The sequence below is a fragment of the Mytilus californianus genome, unplaced genomic scaffold (genome assembly GCF_021869535.1).
Source record: "Mytilus californianus isolate M0D057914Y unplaced genomic scaffold, xbMytCali1.0.p SCAF_1, whole genome shotgun sequence".
NCBI lineage: Eukaryota > Metazoa > Mollusca > Bivalvia > Mytilida > Mytilidae > Mytilus > Mytilus californianus.
This window is the reverse complement of record NW_026262581.1, coordinates 92517795-92537126: the sequence shown is the minus strand read 5'-3', so window position 1 is coordinate 92537126 and position 19332 is coordinate 92517795. Positions and strand designations below refer to the sequence as shown.

General features: G+C 33.4%; 2 protein-coding genes across 2 annotated transcripts; both read right to left on the bottom strand.

Annotated features, from left to right (window-relative positions):
* Positions 1-7198: 7198 nt before the first annotated feature.
* LOC127726270 (opine dehydrogenase-like) lies at positions 7199-11362 on the bottom strand. The gene is made up of 2 exons (XM_052233582.1): positions 11200-11362; positions 7199-8533 (listed from the first exon to the last, which is right to left on the bottom strand). The coding sequence occupies exon 2, from the start codon at positions 8511-8513 to the stop codon at positions 7308-7310; it is 1206 nt and encodes a 401-aa protein (XP_052089542.1). The 5' UTR covers positions 8514-8533; positions 11200-11362; the 3' UTR covers positions 7199-7307.
* Positions 11363-17793: 6431 nt separating this feature from the next.
* LOC127714353 (opine dehydrogenase-like) lies at positions 17794-19063 on the bottom strand. The gene has a single exon (XM_052220420.1). It carries the CDS (start codon positions 19061-19063, stop codon positions 17846-17848), a length of 1218 nt encoding a protein of 405 aa, XP_052076380.1. The 3' UTR covers positions 17794-17845.
* Positions 19064-19332: the final 269 nt, after the last annotated feature.

The window sequence follows — 19332 nt, the reverse complement described above, 5'->3', positions numbered from 1 at the left end:
CATCTTACTCCTGTGTCGTTTGGTTGTTGTATCATTGATGTATACACCACAACCCATATTACTCCTGTGTCGTTTTGTTGCTGTTTCATTGATGCATACACCACAACTCATCTTACTCCTGTGTCGTTTGGTTGCTGTATCATTGATGCATACACCACAACTCATCTTTCTCCTGTGTCGTTTGGTTGTTGTATCATTGATGTATACACCACAACTCATCTTACTCCCGTGTCGTTTTGTTGCTGTTTCGTTGATGTATACACCACAACTCATCTTACTCCCGTGTCGTTTGGTTGTTGTATCATTGATGTATACACCACAACTCATCTTACTCCTGTGTCGTTTGGTTGTTGTATCATTGATGTATACACCACAACTCATCTTACTCCTGTGTCGTTTGGTTGTTGTATCATTGATGTATACACCACAACTCATCTTACTCCTGTGTCGTTTGGTTGCTGTATCATTGATGTATACACCACAACTCATCTTACTCCTGTGTCGTTTGTTTGCTGTTTCATTGATGTTTACACCACAACTCATCTTACTCCTGTGTCGTTTGGTTGCTGTATCATTGGTGTATACACCACAACTTATCTTACTCCTGTGTCGTTTGGTTGCTGTATCATTGATGTACACCACAACTCATCTTACTTCTGTGTCGTTTGGTTGCTATATCATTGACGAATATCTCACAACTCATCTTGCTCCTATCTTATTTCTTAGTAAGTTTAGCCATTTAGAGCTTAATTTTCATTATAACAAAGTTTATTTTTAGAATTCATTGAAAATCTACAATCTTACTGGCGTAAAGAATGTGTATGATGCAGTGCCAAACTCTTGATGTATATCATGATATGAAGCAAACATCTGTATCTATTATCCATTTCGAGTTGAATGCAATAGACATCAGCCACATAGTTACCACGCTTTGAATTATCAAGTGAAGAGGAATTTTTAACAGAACCTGAAGTTGAAGGACAGTGATAGCCCTTTCATCCTCCTTATGAAGTCTGGTTCATTATGATAAAGGGACATATTTGAATCCCATTACAATACAGACTGTCTGTTGAAAAACACGTCCTCCAAAGGTATCCCATATGCTGTAAATAAAAAAAATCAAACTTATTCAGTTTCAGAGAATATTTTGTTAGTATCAGATAGTTTTTATTATCAACGCATGATTTATCCCACCCGAAAATAAGATATTTGTATCGATCTTAGCCTTTTGTTATTATTCATTCTTTCAATGTGTCTTTAAGTTTGAAATGAAGAGTACTTGTGTAGAGGGAGGATAAATCAAATGTTTTTATGCTATTGTACGTGGAGACGGACTAAGACATAACAATTTAATTTGTTTTTTAGATTAGCTTCGCTCTCAATTTTAGCTGTGTGCCTTCGACGTTGACCATTTCGAGGAAGCTAGAGACTCCAATGAGCTTGTATTGCTCACCTGGTATTTTGCATTGAAATGCATCACTGCAATAAGAATATTTGTGTTGAATGGACACTATGCGAGCCATCTTGTCTAAGCGATAATTTTTGCTAGACCGAGATTCTGTCTATATACCATTATAGTTTTCAGATAAAAAGAAAATGAACCGATTGGCGATTTCATCCATTTGGCCATATTTGTAAAACGTATGTTGCTCATCATATTCTTTTTATCGATTTCAAGATATTAGGTAAAAATACTGAAATTAGTTAGAAAAAATTAATTAATTCCTATAAGGAGTCAACTGGACGTTTTAGTAATTTTTACTTTTTTGTTGATCTTATTTTGCTTATCATGTGTGTTTGCTTTTTAGTGTTTCTCTTTGCTATTAAGTTTTCTGTACAAAAAAATCCACCAAAACAATGGATAAAAATTCTCAAAGGACAAAATTTCAAACTTAGTACAGTCAACATGATTTCGGTTATTTGATTTATTTGTAGATATTTTTTTGCTTTATGTTTCTCTCTATGTTCTAGATTCTGTAAAATAACACCAAAAAATGGGTAAAAATCGTTATTCAAGGACAATATCTATATTAAGGTGTCGACAGTTGATTTTGGCCGTTTGACTCATTTGTAAATCTTGCCCTGCTGATCCTTTTTTAGAAATTTAGAGTTTCTCTCTATCTACTACAGTTTCCGCAACCCCAAAAAAAACCCCGAAAAATTGTGATTTAAAGGGAAAATTCGCGATTTTTTACTTATCATCTTATTATGTTCATAATACAATAAAAAACATATTCACCAAGTTTTATCTGGATATGAACACTAATAAAGAAGAAAATTGGGAATTATTAATTTTATTTATTCGAACTTCCTGACTTCTGTGACGTAGTTTAAGTCTTTTTGCATGCCGGGAGTGGATTAATCTCATTTTAAGTCTTGTTCGTTAATCATCTTATAACGCGATTTAAAGCGCATCGACGACTTTTGGCGTAGCTATTAACCAACTAATAATTCAGAAAGAAAAGTGATCAGCCGTGCAACTTTTAAAATTAAAATACACCTTTTATATTTTAAGGATTTCTGATATGATTATAGTAATAAAAGTAAATCATACAATAGAATGTTTTTATGATTTTGTTTCCGACGGATATGTTGAACAAACATATACAACTGATAGTGTAATAAAAATGCATGTTTGTATTCTCACCTATTACTTCAGTCGAGGATTTGTCTTACTATACAAATCCTTGCTTCAGTCTAGTACTGTGTAAATACAATGCATGTGTATTATACTGACACCACCTGGTAAAGGCGTGGTTAAATTCACGGTTATTAAAAGATTAGCATTATGTAATTTTAATCTTTTGATCTTCACAAGAGTTTTGTTTGGCCTCAAGGGTTCACCGTTGTAAGTATGAAAAACATGGGGGGAAAAAGGATAAAACAGAAGTGCGGGTTTGAGACAGGATATTTTTTTTTATTATTTGGGGAGGAATATGGTGGCAAAATAACTGAATCGCCGTTTTATATTTTTTAATAGTTTGCGTTAGCTCAATTTTTTTAATAAATAAGTGATCATTTTGTTGTAACATCGAAATTCTGAATTACTTTCAATTAAATAATTTTATAGATAAAAATGGCTCACGAAAACGAGCGTATAAATCAAAACTGTACTATTTCAAATTATCATCGGTTATCTTGAATATTTATTTAAATGTGCAGAGAAAATTATCAGTTACATTAATATAGTTTGGTCCGTCCAAAGCGATCTACATTTACCTAATCGGGAATTCCCTGATTAAAATATTCTAAATCTCACAACGTATAAATTCTTTAGCTATTTGACCAACGATGTTTTAAAAAATTAACAGAATCAATCTAACGTCAACTTTCCTTTTTTGAATGGAGAAAGACCGGCGGAATAAATTTTCAATGTGCTTTATATCTTGTACCTTTGCAAGACTTATCATTCATTCATAAACCCACTCTAAACCAGAGACATATATACGTCTGTTTAAACTTACAAGAAAACTCCTAAAACGGACAAGCAGTATATTCTTTAAATTTCTGTGATTAAATACCAAGAAAGAAAAAAATCCCGAAATTAATTTGATACTCAATATTTTTCCTGAAAAATATTCACATCCTCATTCGGTCTGAAAAAAAGATAAGAATTTGGTATACAGAACATGCAGAAGTGTGAATGTCATAAAACCTAATTGTTATATCAGAAACCATTATAAATGTGAACCTGTATACGTAAGACCTCATGGGACGTCACCTAAGATCACCTAACCACATACAGGTAATATACAAGTACCTCTGTTATACCCGGAAATGTCAAGGTTAATCACTACTGATACAGAATATACCAATGCAACGAAAATTCTGATGATTGTGAAGCATGACCATTCATTATTTTAGAGGCGTCTTAGGTGAGGGATTGCCGGAACGATTAAATTTAAATTCTGACTAGATTTTTTTTTTCTCAATTTAAATCACTGAACTAATAAAAAGAAGAAAACTACGCCCAAGAACAGAATTCTTCTTGTAAATTCATAAATACACCGTTCTTATTTTGTAACTTTCGATAGACATGAACTCCAACCCCCCTCCCCCTCCCCAGGAACAGTATATCTTACGAATGTAGGACAGAAAGTCACAGGACAAAAAGTCACGGACAAAAAGTCACAATTCAGTTTTGAGATTATTTTTCTTTGAACAAGAAAAAACTAATTTAAAAAGAAATATTTTGGTTTTTCCTTAAACTATTATTTATAAAGCAACTTTGTAATTAAAATTTATGCAATAAATATTAATAATGATCAAATAATTGCTATGAAAACAAAATGTCAAAGAGACTTGATCCTTATGGCTTCATGGTGCCAACAAATATATCCTTTGCACAATAAAATTTAATAAATTTTCATTTATCAAGGCTTATGAACAATTTCCTAAACTTAAAAATGAATATATGTAATAAAAAGAAAATATTTCAAGATCTTTCTCTTATATATTCAAACAATTGTCAACAAACTATTTGTGACTTTTTGTCCTATCAAATTTGTGACTTTATGTCCTGTGACTTTTTCTCCTGTGACTTTCTGTCCGTTTACCTATCTTATATGTATATATTCCTGCCAAAAGTAACAAAAAAGGAGAAAAAGAAAGACATGAACGGTAAATCACATCAGATTCAGATATTTATATAGTTGATTGTCGTTAGCTAGAGATGTATACATGTCTCTGCGTTAACTTATAAAAATAACAGGAAAGTATAAACTTGAAATAGATTTATGATGAATACTTTGCAACTGCGACACCCCTTTTTATCACAGCGTACATGCATGTATTTAAATGACTGTCCGTTATTTCGATGACAATCGTACGTAAAATCCTATAGTTCATGGTGAGACTTTTTGTACCAGATATGCGACTTTTCGTATTTATATTTTCTCTTATATTACTCTCATTTGATATTTATGCATAAGTGCAATATTGGGAATGGTTTATTACCACCACAAGTTAACTAAATAAATTAATCAACCCTCTAGCTGACCAGACGTTAATACAACTACTATCAGTCTATCCGCAGTGAAGTTTCTTTATTTCTTCAAATAGGCTTTTTGGGGATCATTAGTGTACGTCCAGTGGCATATATATTACATGCATGTCGGAACAGGAAAATTGACATCAGGTACTTTTAGAACCATGTTCACATTATTATAAATTATACCCAACAATTGTGATGATGACGAATTTCTTAAACTGTTCAAAATAATCTTATTGAAAAATAAATCTGTGATTTTACTATGTCCATAACTTCGATGAACCAAAGCAAGTAATATATCGAACTGTATTTAAATAGATTGGTTCTGGATGTTTCTCTCGTATATTCAATTTACATGTATATATTCTAAATTGCGACTATCTATAGTTCCGTAACCTTCTATCTAGGCGTATAAACCAATGATCGACAAGTGCGTACATTTTGTTAAATCAATATTTGTATGTTTCAAGATGTCCATACTTATTGACAACGAGTATATACTTACATTTTCCCCAAATTACCCTTGGAAAATATGTAAATAGATTTTTTATTTTATCAAATTTTTTTTTTTTTTGGAATTATTTAGGTTTTCATAAATATCATTCTTTACACCAGAAAGGTTATTTATAAACAAGCGTATGAGTTTAGTAATGACTAGTATATCACTATCGGACACGCAAGACAAAGATGTATATTACACCTGATAGTTTCAAAATGGAAAGTTACAAGTTATCGGCAATACCCTCAGAAGTGAAGTAATGCACGAACTTGCTTTACGTAATTGTGTAATAAGAGTTTTAAAGCCCGACAGGAAATCGCTTGAATACCTGGACGTGTCACCTCACAATACCTCTGGGATTTCTTAAGCCATGCTAGTGCAGATAAGGGAAGGTCCGAATTTATTTAAATAAGTTTATTACATAAAAGAATTATGAACAAACTAGATTTTCGAAAACAATTTTACACGGAACACTTATTTATGACTTTGAACTTTGACTATTAACTAATTTCCATTAAATTTTTTGTTTCAAAAACTTAGTTAAAAAAAAAACAGTAATTTTTAAAACGACAGACCATAGTACTAGTTATTTAAAAAAATATATATATAATTACATTTTCCGTATCAAGTTAGTTAGGAAAGGTTGCACAACCATGTCTATTATAATCTTTTTTGTGACCCGGGAAACTGTTTATGCTTTCCTTGTCGGATAAAACAACCGTACGCTTGACAAGATATCGACACTCAATTACGGCTACGTTAGGTTACTGCTTGTTTTGGCACTTTGTGGTTTATAGATATATCATGGTTTCTATTCAGACAGGATGTCAAAATGGCCGCATGCGGAGAATTGATACTCTAAATTTAAAATCGATGGTGATCTCTTATCTAGCAGAATAAAACTTTAATATTTATGAATTTGTGCTTTTTTATACATAACGAACATAATATCAATTTTTCATTTTTTTGCGAAGTTTCCCTTTAAGGGCAATAACTCATATAAAGAGGCGACGGATGATTTTGTCCTGGCCTCATTTGTAGATTTTGTCAGTCTAATCAGTTTCGCTATTTACAGTTTCTCTCTATCTGCTTTTTTTCAAAATTAGGTGTACATCGTCATTTCAAAATAACTACTATAAAGAGTCGATCGACGGTTTCTGCCTTTTGACCTATTCTTAGATTTTGTCAATCTAATCAGTTTTGCTATTTACAAATTTCTTTTATCTATTATAGTTTTCAAGATGATAGCCAAAATCGTCGTTTACGAAAAATAACTCCCATAAGAAGTCGACCGACGATTTTGGCTATGCTGATTCATTTGTAGATCTTATACTATTGATAATTTTTCTGTTATTTACAACTTCACTAGAGTTTCTTCCTAAGTGTGTCACTGAAACGTTTACGTTGTACTTATTTTTGTCTGTATTGGTGCAGTTACTTGTGGTTTGGAATTATTTTTGATAGTGCTTGTTATCTTTTTTGTATAATGTATAATAGCTAAAAATTGAAGGTACGTTAGACAAATTGTCTGATAATTCAGCAATCTAATAACTCACCCCAAATTATTATACAGAACATTAAACAAAGAACATCGATTTTTTTATCAACAACATTCAGTGTGACCTTCGAACTTTACATCAACATTCAGTGTGACCATCGAACTTTACATCAACATTCAGTGTAATGTTCCTATCAATAATACTACAAAATGCATTAAATTTTTTATAATTATATACGAACAAACAAACCCGTTTACATAATTAAAGCTTAATCTAGAAAGTTTTATAATACTTTTACTGAAATACAAGAATAGCCTCTTCAAATATCAAAAAGTTCATCTACACTGGTCATTCCGAATGATTGTGGTGCCCTCGCTGATCCTATATCTTTTCCTGTAAGTTTTGAACCAACTATATATTCTTTTCCTAGTTTCTGTTGTCCCCATGCAAGTATTTCATCCATGGTTGGGGTAGATACACCCGCTAGATCGGCAATTCCTTTCATAACTACCATTCCAAAAGGTACGTCTTCAGATGTGTACCGATAGTTGAAATTTGGGACATAACCCTCATCAGTTTTTGTCATTGGATGTACCAGACCGTCATATGCTTTATTCGTTCTCATGGCCATCATTAGGGAACTTTTGTCAGTTATCTGATCTGGATAATGAATTTTAAACCAATCGAACAAATGGATAACCTCTGACATGTCAACGTCTTTTCTTTTTTGTTCGATTGCTTTTGCAGTTGCAAGCAATTCTTCACTGACCCTTGATAGAAGATCTGCTTGTCTTTCATCGACACCTTGGTAAAATAAGGGTTCCTCCTTCAATGGTTTCTCGTCCCAGTTTCCCCATCTTCCGTACATCATTGGAGGATGAACATTAGCATCCGCCATCAGATTTATTGCAACATAGTTCTTGAGTAGCTCTAATTTAGGGTATTCTCCAAGAATTCCTTGAATTGTTTCTACCACAGGAAAGGATAGTTGACATGCTTTACCCTTTAAAGATGACATGCCAAGGGAATCTTTCAGTCCGAGTATCCGGGCATGTCTCCCAAATTCAACAATTCGGCATGCAAATGGTAAAGATTCTGATGCTGCGATTGTACAACTGCTTGCTTTGTCACCAATTATGTGACGGCATTGAAGTTCAAATCCAGCTTGACCAGGGAGTCCAACAATTAGTGTATTTGGCTGTAAGTGTGGCGCAATGGCGGAAAAATACTGAGCGTGAGCAAATGCTGGAACTACAAGAAAAATAATCTGTACCCCAAACATGGCCTTAGCAGCATCTTTTGTTATAAGTGAAGGTTTCGAAAATATTTCATATTGAGTTCCATCTTGTTTGGTTATTGTTAACTTCATATTTTCATTTTCAACATGTTTAGCCCATCTCTCCGCCTCGTCTTGGAATAATGTCAGAACATGTACGTCTAAATTGTCCCGAGAAGCTGCGAGTGCAGACAAACAATGTGCTCCATTTCCACCGCCACACACAAGTATTCGTCGTTTTTCAGACATGTTGTATAATGCTGAAGAACCTAGAAAAATAAAAAAGGAATGCTTAGTGAACATTTATTTAATCAACTGTTTTTACTATATGTTATGGCTGAACTAAAGAACTAAAGGATGCTATCTAACAAAATGTTGTTGATATTGTTTTCCTTCGTGGACGATTTTGTTATTTGTGCAATTTTTTGTCGTATTTAATATGTTTCATAACTTTTTATATATCTCGTTTTCTATGGCGTTTAACGATGCATAAAAGCTAACATCTTTTTACAAGCCTAAAACTACTTGTTAATAAATCTACTTTTATATGTATTAAGCATACATCCGATATTTCTATTCAGATCATTTAGATAAACTGTTGAGACATAGATAAAATTATGTATCATTGACTGGCCACGAGTGGTTCATTTTGAACGGACCTACGCTGTAAAAGTCGTGCTTAGAAATTAAACACTTGTATTACATGTTTAGATCTAAACGTGTTTAGGATTGTGTTTAATTTCTAAACACATTTCTTATTAAGCACATAATATCTAAACATGTCTTGAATTTAAACACTTTTAATGTGTTTGAAAATGAAAGTGTTTAGAAATTAAACACTTATTTCTAAGCTAAACACGATTCTAAACACAATCCTAAGCACATTGTACTGAGACACTTTTAGATCTTAACATTGACATGTCAACTACTTGTAATGCAAAAGTTTCAAAGTCAAGGAAATCTCCATGGATATATGAGAAGGCAAATGCTAACACAACTGCATACCAAACATTAGAGGTTCCCTTTAAACTGTACAAAAAAAAAGTCAACAGACCATGACTGTGGGGCGGGGCTAAATAATCTCCATGGAAACGAGATGAGCACATGCTAAATTGTAATACAAATGTATACCAAATACCATTGATATACCACTAGAGGCTCCGCTTTAACTGACCTAATCACAAAATATTACATTGTTGACGAGGCCGCCGCCGCAGCTGGAAACAGCATGCAGTGGCCTTCGTGACCACGTCGAGGCGAGACAAAAATGAAATTCGAAATTATCAATAACGTCCAGTATATTCATTCCTGTTTGCTAGTTTATATTCGGACAAACAAATCCATTTACATTATTTGATCTTTGTCTATTACGCCTATGGGAAGATTTTTTCTTTCTCGGTAAATAAGTCCACTAGAAAGACCTTGGTAATGCAATTTCGAATATACATGGTTTATGTGTGGAACTTTGAACAGTGGTATAGTAATTCAAACTATCTAAGATATAAGAGGGGCGTGGCATAACCCCCAGGAACAAAACGACTGGTGCACTTGAAAGGTCATATCGTTGCAATTCAAAATATATGATTGTTTAAGGTGATTATCGGAACCAGTTGTGTACATGTTTATATTTATATAAAAAAATAACGATATTAGGGGCAGACAGCTAAGGTCAAAACCTATGGTGCAATGTAAAGGTTTTGTCATGAATAATATATATTTGGTTGAGGGAGGGGACAGGAATAAGATTCAAAATTATTATTATAAATGATATGAAAGATGCAGAACATATTCTCCGGGGACAAAGCATATGACACACTAGAACGATCTTATCATGGTAACTAGGAAAAAATATGGTTTTGAGTGGGTATCTTAATCATTTTTGCGATATTTAGCAATTCATAATATGAGGAGCCGGTGCATTACCCTCCCCCCCCCCCCCCCCCCCCCCCTCGGGAATTATGCTTGTGCATTGAAAATTTTATCCGTGGAAAGCAAGAATGCGGTTTTAGGTAGGACAAACAAAATTAAAAAAAACTAATCAAAGATAATTATTAGACCTTGAGGTCTAAAGTCAATTACAAAGGGCACTTTTATTGATACGGGACTCGTCGACTTAAGGTGTAGCGCCCATGTAGCATATGTCACAGGATAAAAAAAGTTTTGACCCAGTTTTACTTAAAGGACCCGAAAACTACCCTTAAATCGCACTGATAAGAAAGTACTGAATGGGGAAAGTTTATCTCGTTACACAAATAGTAATGTGATTAGGCCAAATAAAAACACATACACATATATATATATATGTGTGGGTTTGGTTTCTTCCTTAAGAAAAAGGTTAGGTATGAAGGATTTCCTCTTTTTTTTATTGTGGAATTTTTGTTTACCTTGAGTATAATGGCAGACCTCAAATTTCTTCCCGTGTGTAAACCTTAATCACGAGTACCTTTTTTATCGGGCCTTTGTTTACACTAATATCTTATATACACAAGACAACGTACTGACAAAATATAGTATTTGGTTTGTAAAGTTCTGAAAATAATATTTTGTACAGATTACGTGCCGACATACACACGTGAGAACAACATATGCCTCGATTTTGTAGCAGTAAACAGTTATTTATCATTGTTACCAATATTCACAAACTATGTGTGAATCTATTATAACACATACAAGATTTTCAACTATGTGTATATTTACACCAAGATGTCGTTAAATGAAATTTGATACCCTACATTTGTCATGTCTTTCAATAACATATGATCAAATCTGGACCGCTGAAAGACCCTCTCCTAACTTTGATAACTATCATTCTACATTGACAATAATATCTTGGTGTAAGTTAGATACATCCATTCGGGAAAACGACCTCAAGGTGTATCTAATATTTGTATGACGGGTACGTTAAATTAGATTAATATAAAGATCATCAACTTACCTTAGGAAACCTTACTGATTGCTTCAACCTTCAACCGTCCTTATAGCAATGTCAAAGTCACAATCGATACTGGGGAGGATTTATCAATCAGTTGCAGACGACTACGCTGGCTCTTTATGATAAACGAACATGTATAAAATGCGATGTTGACATTATAATAGCTTAATTCCTCTTTATCACCTTTGAGTTGTAGTCCTAAAGCATATGACTTCACATTCTTATTCAGTTTTTAACGTTTTTATACTGATATTTTCATTTTTTTGAAGGCACATTGATAATAAAAAAATAGTAAATAATAAAAAAAAAAGAAGCAAAATAAGTAAAAAGAATAAATCAAAAATAAATAGAAATAGAAAATAAATGCTCCCAAGGTCATATGTTATGGGACTACTTTGAGTTGATCCGTGACTCATTTTTACTCGAACTGGAGTTATTCCGAAACTTTTATAACACCCAACAGCTTTTCTTCTTTCCCAAATCCAAAAAAGGAATAATTCTTTCAGTTCTGGAAGGTCATTTTACATACACTGTACAAAAAAAAAGTTATATCAATTCTTTTATTGCTGTTCTTTTGCCTATTATAATAGATACGTACAGCTATTATAGAAATACAAGAAATAAAGGAACGGTTGGTGTTGCAGAATACTCATTTTCATCCTGTCTTGGGCAAAGTTATTATTATTAAGCTCTTACCAGGCCAGAATATTCATTTTCAAAATCCTCCTGCCCCTCCCCCTTCCCCCACCCGAAAGTCAAAAGGTTGTCCCCTAACTCACATTGACAAGCTTTGTTCTTCCAATGATGAGAACAACCTCTTGATTACTAATATTTGTGTTCTTACAAGTATTAAAGACAAAAAAAAAAAAAAATCGCAAACGAGTAAATAGTATGCATTACATTTTCCCAAATGAGAAAAAAAAAGGAATTCGTGCATAAAGGAAGATGGAGAGACAGTTTGCAATGTTTATAGTGACAACTGTGTTTACATAAAAATATTTGTGATAACGGAAGTTGTAAACTGTCTACAACAAGTATTGCCCCGAGTGTGAATCACGCTTATCCAACGAAGAACATAATGAAAGACAGACTACTTTCTAAAAAATGCAAGGTTCATGTAATACAAAGCTTTTATATTAAAAACTAGCACTTTGCTTTAAAAACCTTTGAGGGTTCTTTTTCCAGACTTGGTCATAAACTGAGGACATAGTTGCGCGGATAATAACATTGCTTTCAGATATGATATATTTTTGGACTTTTAGTAGACGAAGTATGCTAAGAGCCAATATTTGGCCCTTAAAGGGGCATTAGCTGTCAAATTCATGTTCACCGATTTGACTCAAATTCTCATATTTGATTTATAACATCCAAATTACAAAAAGTCGAAAATAAACAATTAACAATGCATGGACTCGATAATATGTATCAACATTTCGTGTGTATTTTTGTCTAGACGTCATCTAATTGACCATCGAGATGACCTCCGAAGACTGCCGACGGTCATATAACCCGATATAAACATAAATATAATAATTAAATAGCGGCCACGTGCAATTGGATTTTTCTGGGTCTGTTTGATTTCATATTGGAGGTTAAAAAGTATGTTTATCATCGTTTTTACCTATATAAGAATGAATTTTTGTGGATCGAATCAGTCAACCAAATGGTTCATCCTTGTTTCACTGACTTTCAATGTTGACATTCTTTTCCTTTTAATAGCTGAATCCATGCGTTACCCATCTCCAGCTAAGAGGTTAAATTGAAGGTCACATGAATACGGATTCAATGAGGTCGAATTATTCAAATTATGCAAGTGAATAATTCATCTCCGATGTTTCTTAGCTTTTTTTGACAAAATTGAACCAAATTGGCTGCTATTATTTCACTATTTCATTTTCATTAATGATTGAACAAAAAAAAAAAAATCATATTTCAATTTTTTTTATATCCCGTTGCTAATGCCCCTTTAAATAACAAAAATAGTAAAATCCTACATCCTTTCAAAATTAGGTTAGTTCATTGATAAAGGAAAAGGCCTATTAAAATCTTTACACTATTGTACAAAAATGTCAGTTTTGATGCCACTGTGGCGTTATAAACATGTAGAAATTTACTTTTTTGACTTAAAATGACTATTCTACGTGTAGTTTTTTGGCAAAATTAAGTATGATCCAAGACCTTACCCCAAATAACATTAACATCTTTGTATAAGACATCTTTTTGGGAAAAGTCTAAGCTCATATTCAAATATGAAGGACTAGCTCTCAAAATGAGGTCATTTTGGCGGTTTTGCATAAAAAAGCAAGATGTTTGAAGTCCTAAAGCAAGTATATAAGGATAAAAATATCAATATGTGTCAGATTTACTTTATGGAACATCAGAGGGGTGTTATTTGGTATATTTATTATACTTTTTGATTTTCTCATTTTAGGGGGCAAACAAAGTGGACTGAATCATACCTTCGTTTTATTTTTTGTTGCATTTATCACAAGTAAACGCTTCGACACGCAGAAGTTCCATTCAGTATTCTAATATAATGACCAGTACATCTCTAATTTTGTATTGTCAGATCTGCTGAACTTAAATTGAATAAGAACTGTTGTATCAGGTCATTATCCTTTCGTGTATAATATATATATAATAGAGAATAAATTTTTATGGTTAATGACTAATGAATTAAGAAAGTTATGTTTTAAAAGTTGTATCAAATATCATATGTGAACTAAAACCCACATATGAAATATAAGAAGAATGGAGTTGTCTCTCTTTGTCCAAATCTAGCTGGATATCCTCAATATAAAAGAAAGAAATATATTATACATAAATGTTGACATTATTTTTCTTTCTCTATTTTTTCAGATTGAGTTAAAAGTGTTTTTATTTCATACAATCAATACAATTATTACTCTAATAAACCATTATTGTTTAGTTTGTTTATTATGTTATGAATAATTACATTTTAATTAATCTGCCCTTCATGGGGTAATGGTTAATAAAATTATGTGTGTGTGTGTATCTGTTTGTCTTTTTGTCGTCTTTCGTTTTTTTTGACATATCCCCTTGGTATCTTCCGCCTCTTTATTAATTGCTGCTTTGATTCGTCATTTGCCATGACTAAATTAGTCAGGTATTGTGTTTTTCTGTATGTAAAGTCGTAAATCATCAGCTAGTCACACCAAGAAGCAAAATGTCAGACATCTACTTCATGTTTGCCGATACTTTGGTTTTCAATATTTTTAATGAAAACACATATTGTTGTTCCACTTTTCTCATGTATTGCTTAACAGAATGAATGACGTCATATATTGGTCTGCAGCTTGACGTTTGAGCGCTTCTACTAGATCTAGGATCTGTCAGACAGCCACTATCAGTTTTCCGATACGTCGAATTACGTGGTGGGGTATACTAAGCACGATACCGCGTGTAATTTCTTGCTTGTGCAGAAAGTGAGATACTGATAGACCCGAACCCGGGACAAGAAAACGCCGAAAATTTAACCCGGCGAACTGAAATATATACACCGCGAAAATAAACCACTTTACAGTAATCAGTATAACTCCTGTTTCTATGACCAAGCAGCCAAAGTGTCGATATATCAGATATCAGACTAGCTGTTCCTTTCGGACACCAAGGTTGTGAACATTGTTTGTCAGATATCAATGTTTATTGACTTATCAACGGTTTTCATCAGTGACAGTTTGCAAAATAATTATGTGCTATTTCGTTTTAACTTCATTATCCTTCAAATTGGACTTTTTCTGTAATTCAGAAAGATTATTTTGAATGCCAGATTCTTAACTTTTGATAATAAGACAATTCTACATATGTATCTAAAAATAAGATAAACGAATATTGCCCCCTAATCATCACTTAAAAATAACTTTTAATGGTGATCGTATTTGTTATGTAATCATCTGTCAGATTCCCCGAAACTTTCAAGTGTGTCTTTTTGTAAAACTGCAATAAGAATATACAGGTGTCTGTTTGAGTTACTTCTCTTTGAACATTTTACGTAACAGAAACAAGACAAATGATAACTCTAATCTAGATGTCTACCTTTTAAAGGTTGTACGACTTTGCCCCCAGCAGAGCTATAGGGCACTTTAAATTTTAATTGGATTTGAACTTTTTGTTCCACCGACATATTTCCTGTCTTTTTTATTAAAATATTTACGTTGGCATCAATAACTATATATATTTTTCAAACAATTCCCGTGTATTACTATTCATATCAGTACACTAAGGGATTGACCATTTAACTTCAAAAGGGGGGTTATTGTTTTTTCCTAAAAAAAATTTCTGATCCCCAATTTTATGAGAAAAAATATATTGTGATCAAGCAGATGACAAAATTATGTTCTGATTCCTGATTTTCCGAATACCGTATATAATAGTGCTAATTTCGAAAAAAAATATTTGGGTGATAGCGTTGAAAAACTAAATAATTTTCTAACTCAGAACTTTGATTTGTAAATTGTTGGTTGCTTGATGTCCTGTTGCGCTGAATACAATATGATTTAACAAAAGGCAACCACTGACGAGACTCTTGGCTTTAGACAGGCTCATCAACATGTGACGGGATTACAGTATTTTGGGAAAAGATGTACGACTGATACCGCTGTCAAAGCTACCGACTTCAAGCGGAAACAATATAGCGCTTTATATCTGCAATATGCGTCATCTTGACACAGATCATCACATATTATACTTGATCTGCGCGTTTGTAAAATTATGTGCGTGTGCTTAATATTAAGAAACAAATATGATTGGAAGAAGCAAAACGAATATACAAATTGGTCGAAATATGCTGTTTTGATTAACGTGTCGACACTCCCTCTTTTAATTTTGCATATCTGACAATACAGAAAATTTACTCTAAATGTAACCCGATGTTTAATATGAGCTTTGGAAAAAGGCATGCGTAGTTTTCTTGTACACATTTTATTTAAAAGCAATCTCTCGATCAAAATATTTCTAAAAGACCAATAATTTTCCGAATAATATTTTAAGAAGCTTAAAAAAGGCAAAGTTGACCTCAGCTGGATTTATCTATTCTATTTAGGTCCTTTTTACTCATATAAACCCTCAAGTTTTCATTTGTTTTAGTAGCGCGATTTGTTTACGTTAATTGGAACCCATCCATGGTCATTTGTGGCACATATATTGATATTTTTAACAGTTTGCCATTTCTTTATTGACTGTTACGTGATCGTTTCCAACGGCAAATATTACATGCATGTTGAGGACGAAAACGAATTAACAATTAATCGACCGGTATGTATTGCGGACAATCTAACTTCCAATTAAAAAAGACACAGACATTTTGCCTTGCTACAAGCCATCAAAAAGTTGTTGCAAGAGTTCTTGAACGTGCGGAAATCGTGGAACTCTTACTATACGAGGCAACCAATTCTAACAAAGATTAGATATTTTGGGTTATTTTTAACATGAACATCATGATGCAAGCTCTTCTTGGGTATATCTTATATAACCCTATAACATATAGCACATACAATATGCAAGAGGTTGTCGCTGATATGCTACAATACATAAAAAAGGATAAAATAAATCGCCGAAAATACTGAACAATACAACAGACAACATCAACCACCAACACAAAATTCCTAAAAAAACCCAAACCCAGACATACAAACAAAGACACACACAAGAACGAACAACACATGGTCCATGATTCGGTACAGGCACAACACGTGTAGGGGTTAAACGAGTTTTACAGTTGAAATCAGAAAATGCAGTCCTAACAGGTTTCTTAAAGTCATGTATGTTGGTATTGATTTTAATATCTTCACAACACACTGGTTAATCAAGGTTTTGTTAGCTTGTCGTCTTTCTGATGATGTTATTTACGCGGAGAGAATAATGTTTAAGCTCACTCTCTAAGAAGTTAACAGTGTAATTCTATTATTTGTTGTGTAGAGGTATGTTTTTGGTGCAATTCGAGTAACGACCAATCACTTTTAACATGACAAAAGGCGATAACATGTCAGGAGTCTTTTTTTTTTTAATATTTATTAATTTTTTATCAGATATTTTGTTCTTATAAACTTCTCAATAGTACAGTAAATTTTAAATTTCTATCGCTTTTGTAAATATCGTTTATGCTTTTTTTGTTTTATTTACAGGCATTTCTGATTGAAAACCTATTAACTTACTATTTCGGATGATGCTCCATTGAACAAGGGTTTCGATTATGGATCTATAGTAGTTCTGGAAGACTTTGATAGATTGTGATTGATAGTTGGTGTTTAACGCAACTTTCAGCACTGTTGGCTATATCTTGGCGGTCAGTTTTTATTGGTGGAGGAAGCCGGATTGCCCAGAGAGAACCACCGACCTTCGGCAAGAAATCTGACCATCTTCGTCAATTAAGATTGGGGTCTAACAAACCTGCCGCGTGCGGAGTTCGAAATCAAAGCCTCAGTGTTTTACAGGCTAGTGATACCATAGTTGAACTACTTAGACGACTCGGACACCAAGGCCCATGGAAGACTTTGATTGTGATAGGATTCCATACAAATATGAAAATAACTTAAGAAATTTTATTTAGGCATTTGCCTTTAAATAGACATAGAGAAAGCATTTTCCTGAGCTCAAACATATCCTGAAAAAGGAATTAATTTTAACAACATTACATGTTAAAAAGTTCATCTATAGTATGCAAGCCATAGGATTGAGGAGCTCTTGCAGAAGCGATATCTTTCCCAGTAAGTTCCGAACCAACAATGTATTCTTTGTCAAGCTTTTTCTGTGCCCATGCAATGATTGTGTCAATTGTTGGTGTTTCAACTCCTGCAATTTCAGCAATCCCCTTCATTACTACAAGACCAAATGGTACATCTTCTGATGTATAACGGTAAGTAAAATCGGGAACAAATTTCCCATCCTCAGTAGAAGTCATTGGGTGTACAAGTCCATCATATGCTTTATTTGTTCGCATTGCCATCATTAAAGAACTTTTGTCCGAAACCTGATCTTTATAATAAATTTTGTACCAATCAAAGATGTGAATTACTTCTGACATATCACATCTGTTCCTTAATTTCTCAAGTTCTTTTGCAGTTGCTAGTACTTCGTCACTGACTTTCGACAATAGTTCTGCCTGCCTGTCGTCAACACCTTGATAAAATAAAGGTTTTTCGGGTACTGGGGTTCCGTCCCAGTCTCCCCATTTACCGTATAACAATGGCGGGTGAATAATAGATTTTGCCATTAAATTAACTGCTATATAATTTTGAATAACTTGAATTTTTGGCTTTTCTCCAAGAATTTCCTGAACTGTTTCTACGACTGGAAATGAAAGATTACATTCGCTACCAGTTAAAAAGGACATTCCTAGTGATTCCTTAAAACCAAGAATTTGTACATGCTTTCCAAACTCTAATATTCGGCATGCCCATGGTAAGGATTCAAGCGACGCAATAGTGCAGGTACTTGCCTTTTTGCCCAACATACTCCTGCATTGAAACTCGAATCCTGCCTGACCTGGTAATCCCACTATTAACGTATTTGGCTGTAGGTAAGGTGTCATAGTTGTAAAATATTGTGCATGAGCGAATGCAGGGACAACGAGGAAAACTATGTCAACTCCTTCCACGGCTTTTGCAGGATCTTTTGTGATAATCGATGGTTTGGAATGAATTTCTGATTCGTTGCCATCGTTGTAAGTCACAGAGATTTTTAAATCATTGTCTTCCAAAAGTTTTGTCCATCTCTCAGCCTCGTCTTGAAACAGTGTTAAAACATTGACGTCCAAATTCTCACGAGAAGCTGCGAGAGCAGATAAACAGTGTGCTCCATTACCACCGCCACAAATAAGTATTCTACGTTTAACAGGTCCTGCTGGCATCACTTCGGTAACTGAAACGAGAAAAATAAAAATACATATAAAGAAACATGTTTTCATCCGTGGGTATTTAAATATTCGTATCAATATTCGGTAGATAGCTTAGATATCATGAAGAATACACCATAACAAGTATAACAGGGAGTTATAAAAGTCTTTTTTTTTCACTCACTTTTCTTGACAAGTACGTTTTTCCTTATTGTTTGTCCTAAATTTTCGTGGAATCCGCTTTTAAATTCTATTAATAAATGATGTCCATGGTATCTTTTCAC

What these genes read in the sequence shown, in the direction of transcription:
- LOC127726270 (XM_052233582.1), bottom strand. Translation starts at nt 8,513, where the DNA reads ATGTCTGAAAAACGACGAATACTTGTGTGTGGCGGTGGAAATGGAGCA.
- LOC127714353 (XM_052220420.1), bottom strand. Translation starts at nt 19,063, where the DNA reads ATGCCAGCAGGACCTGTTAAACGTAGAATACTTATTTGTGGCGGTGGT.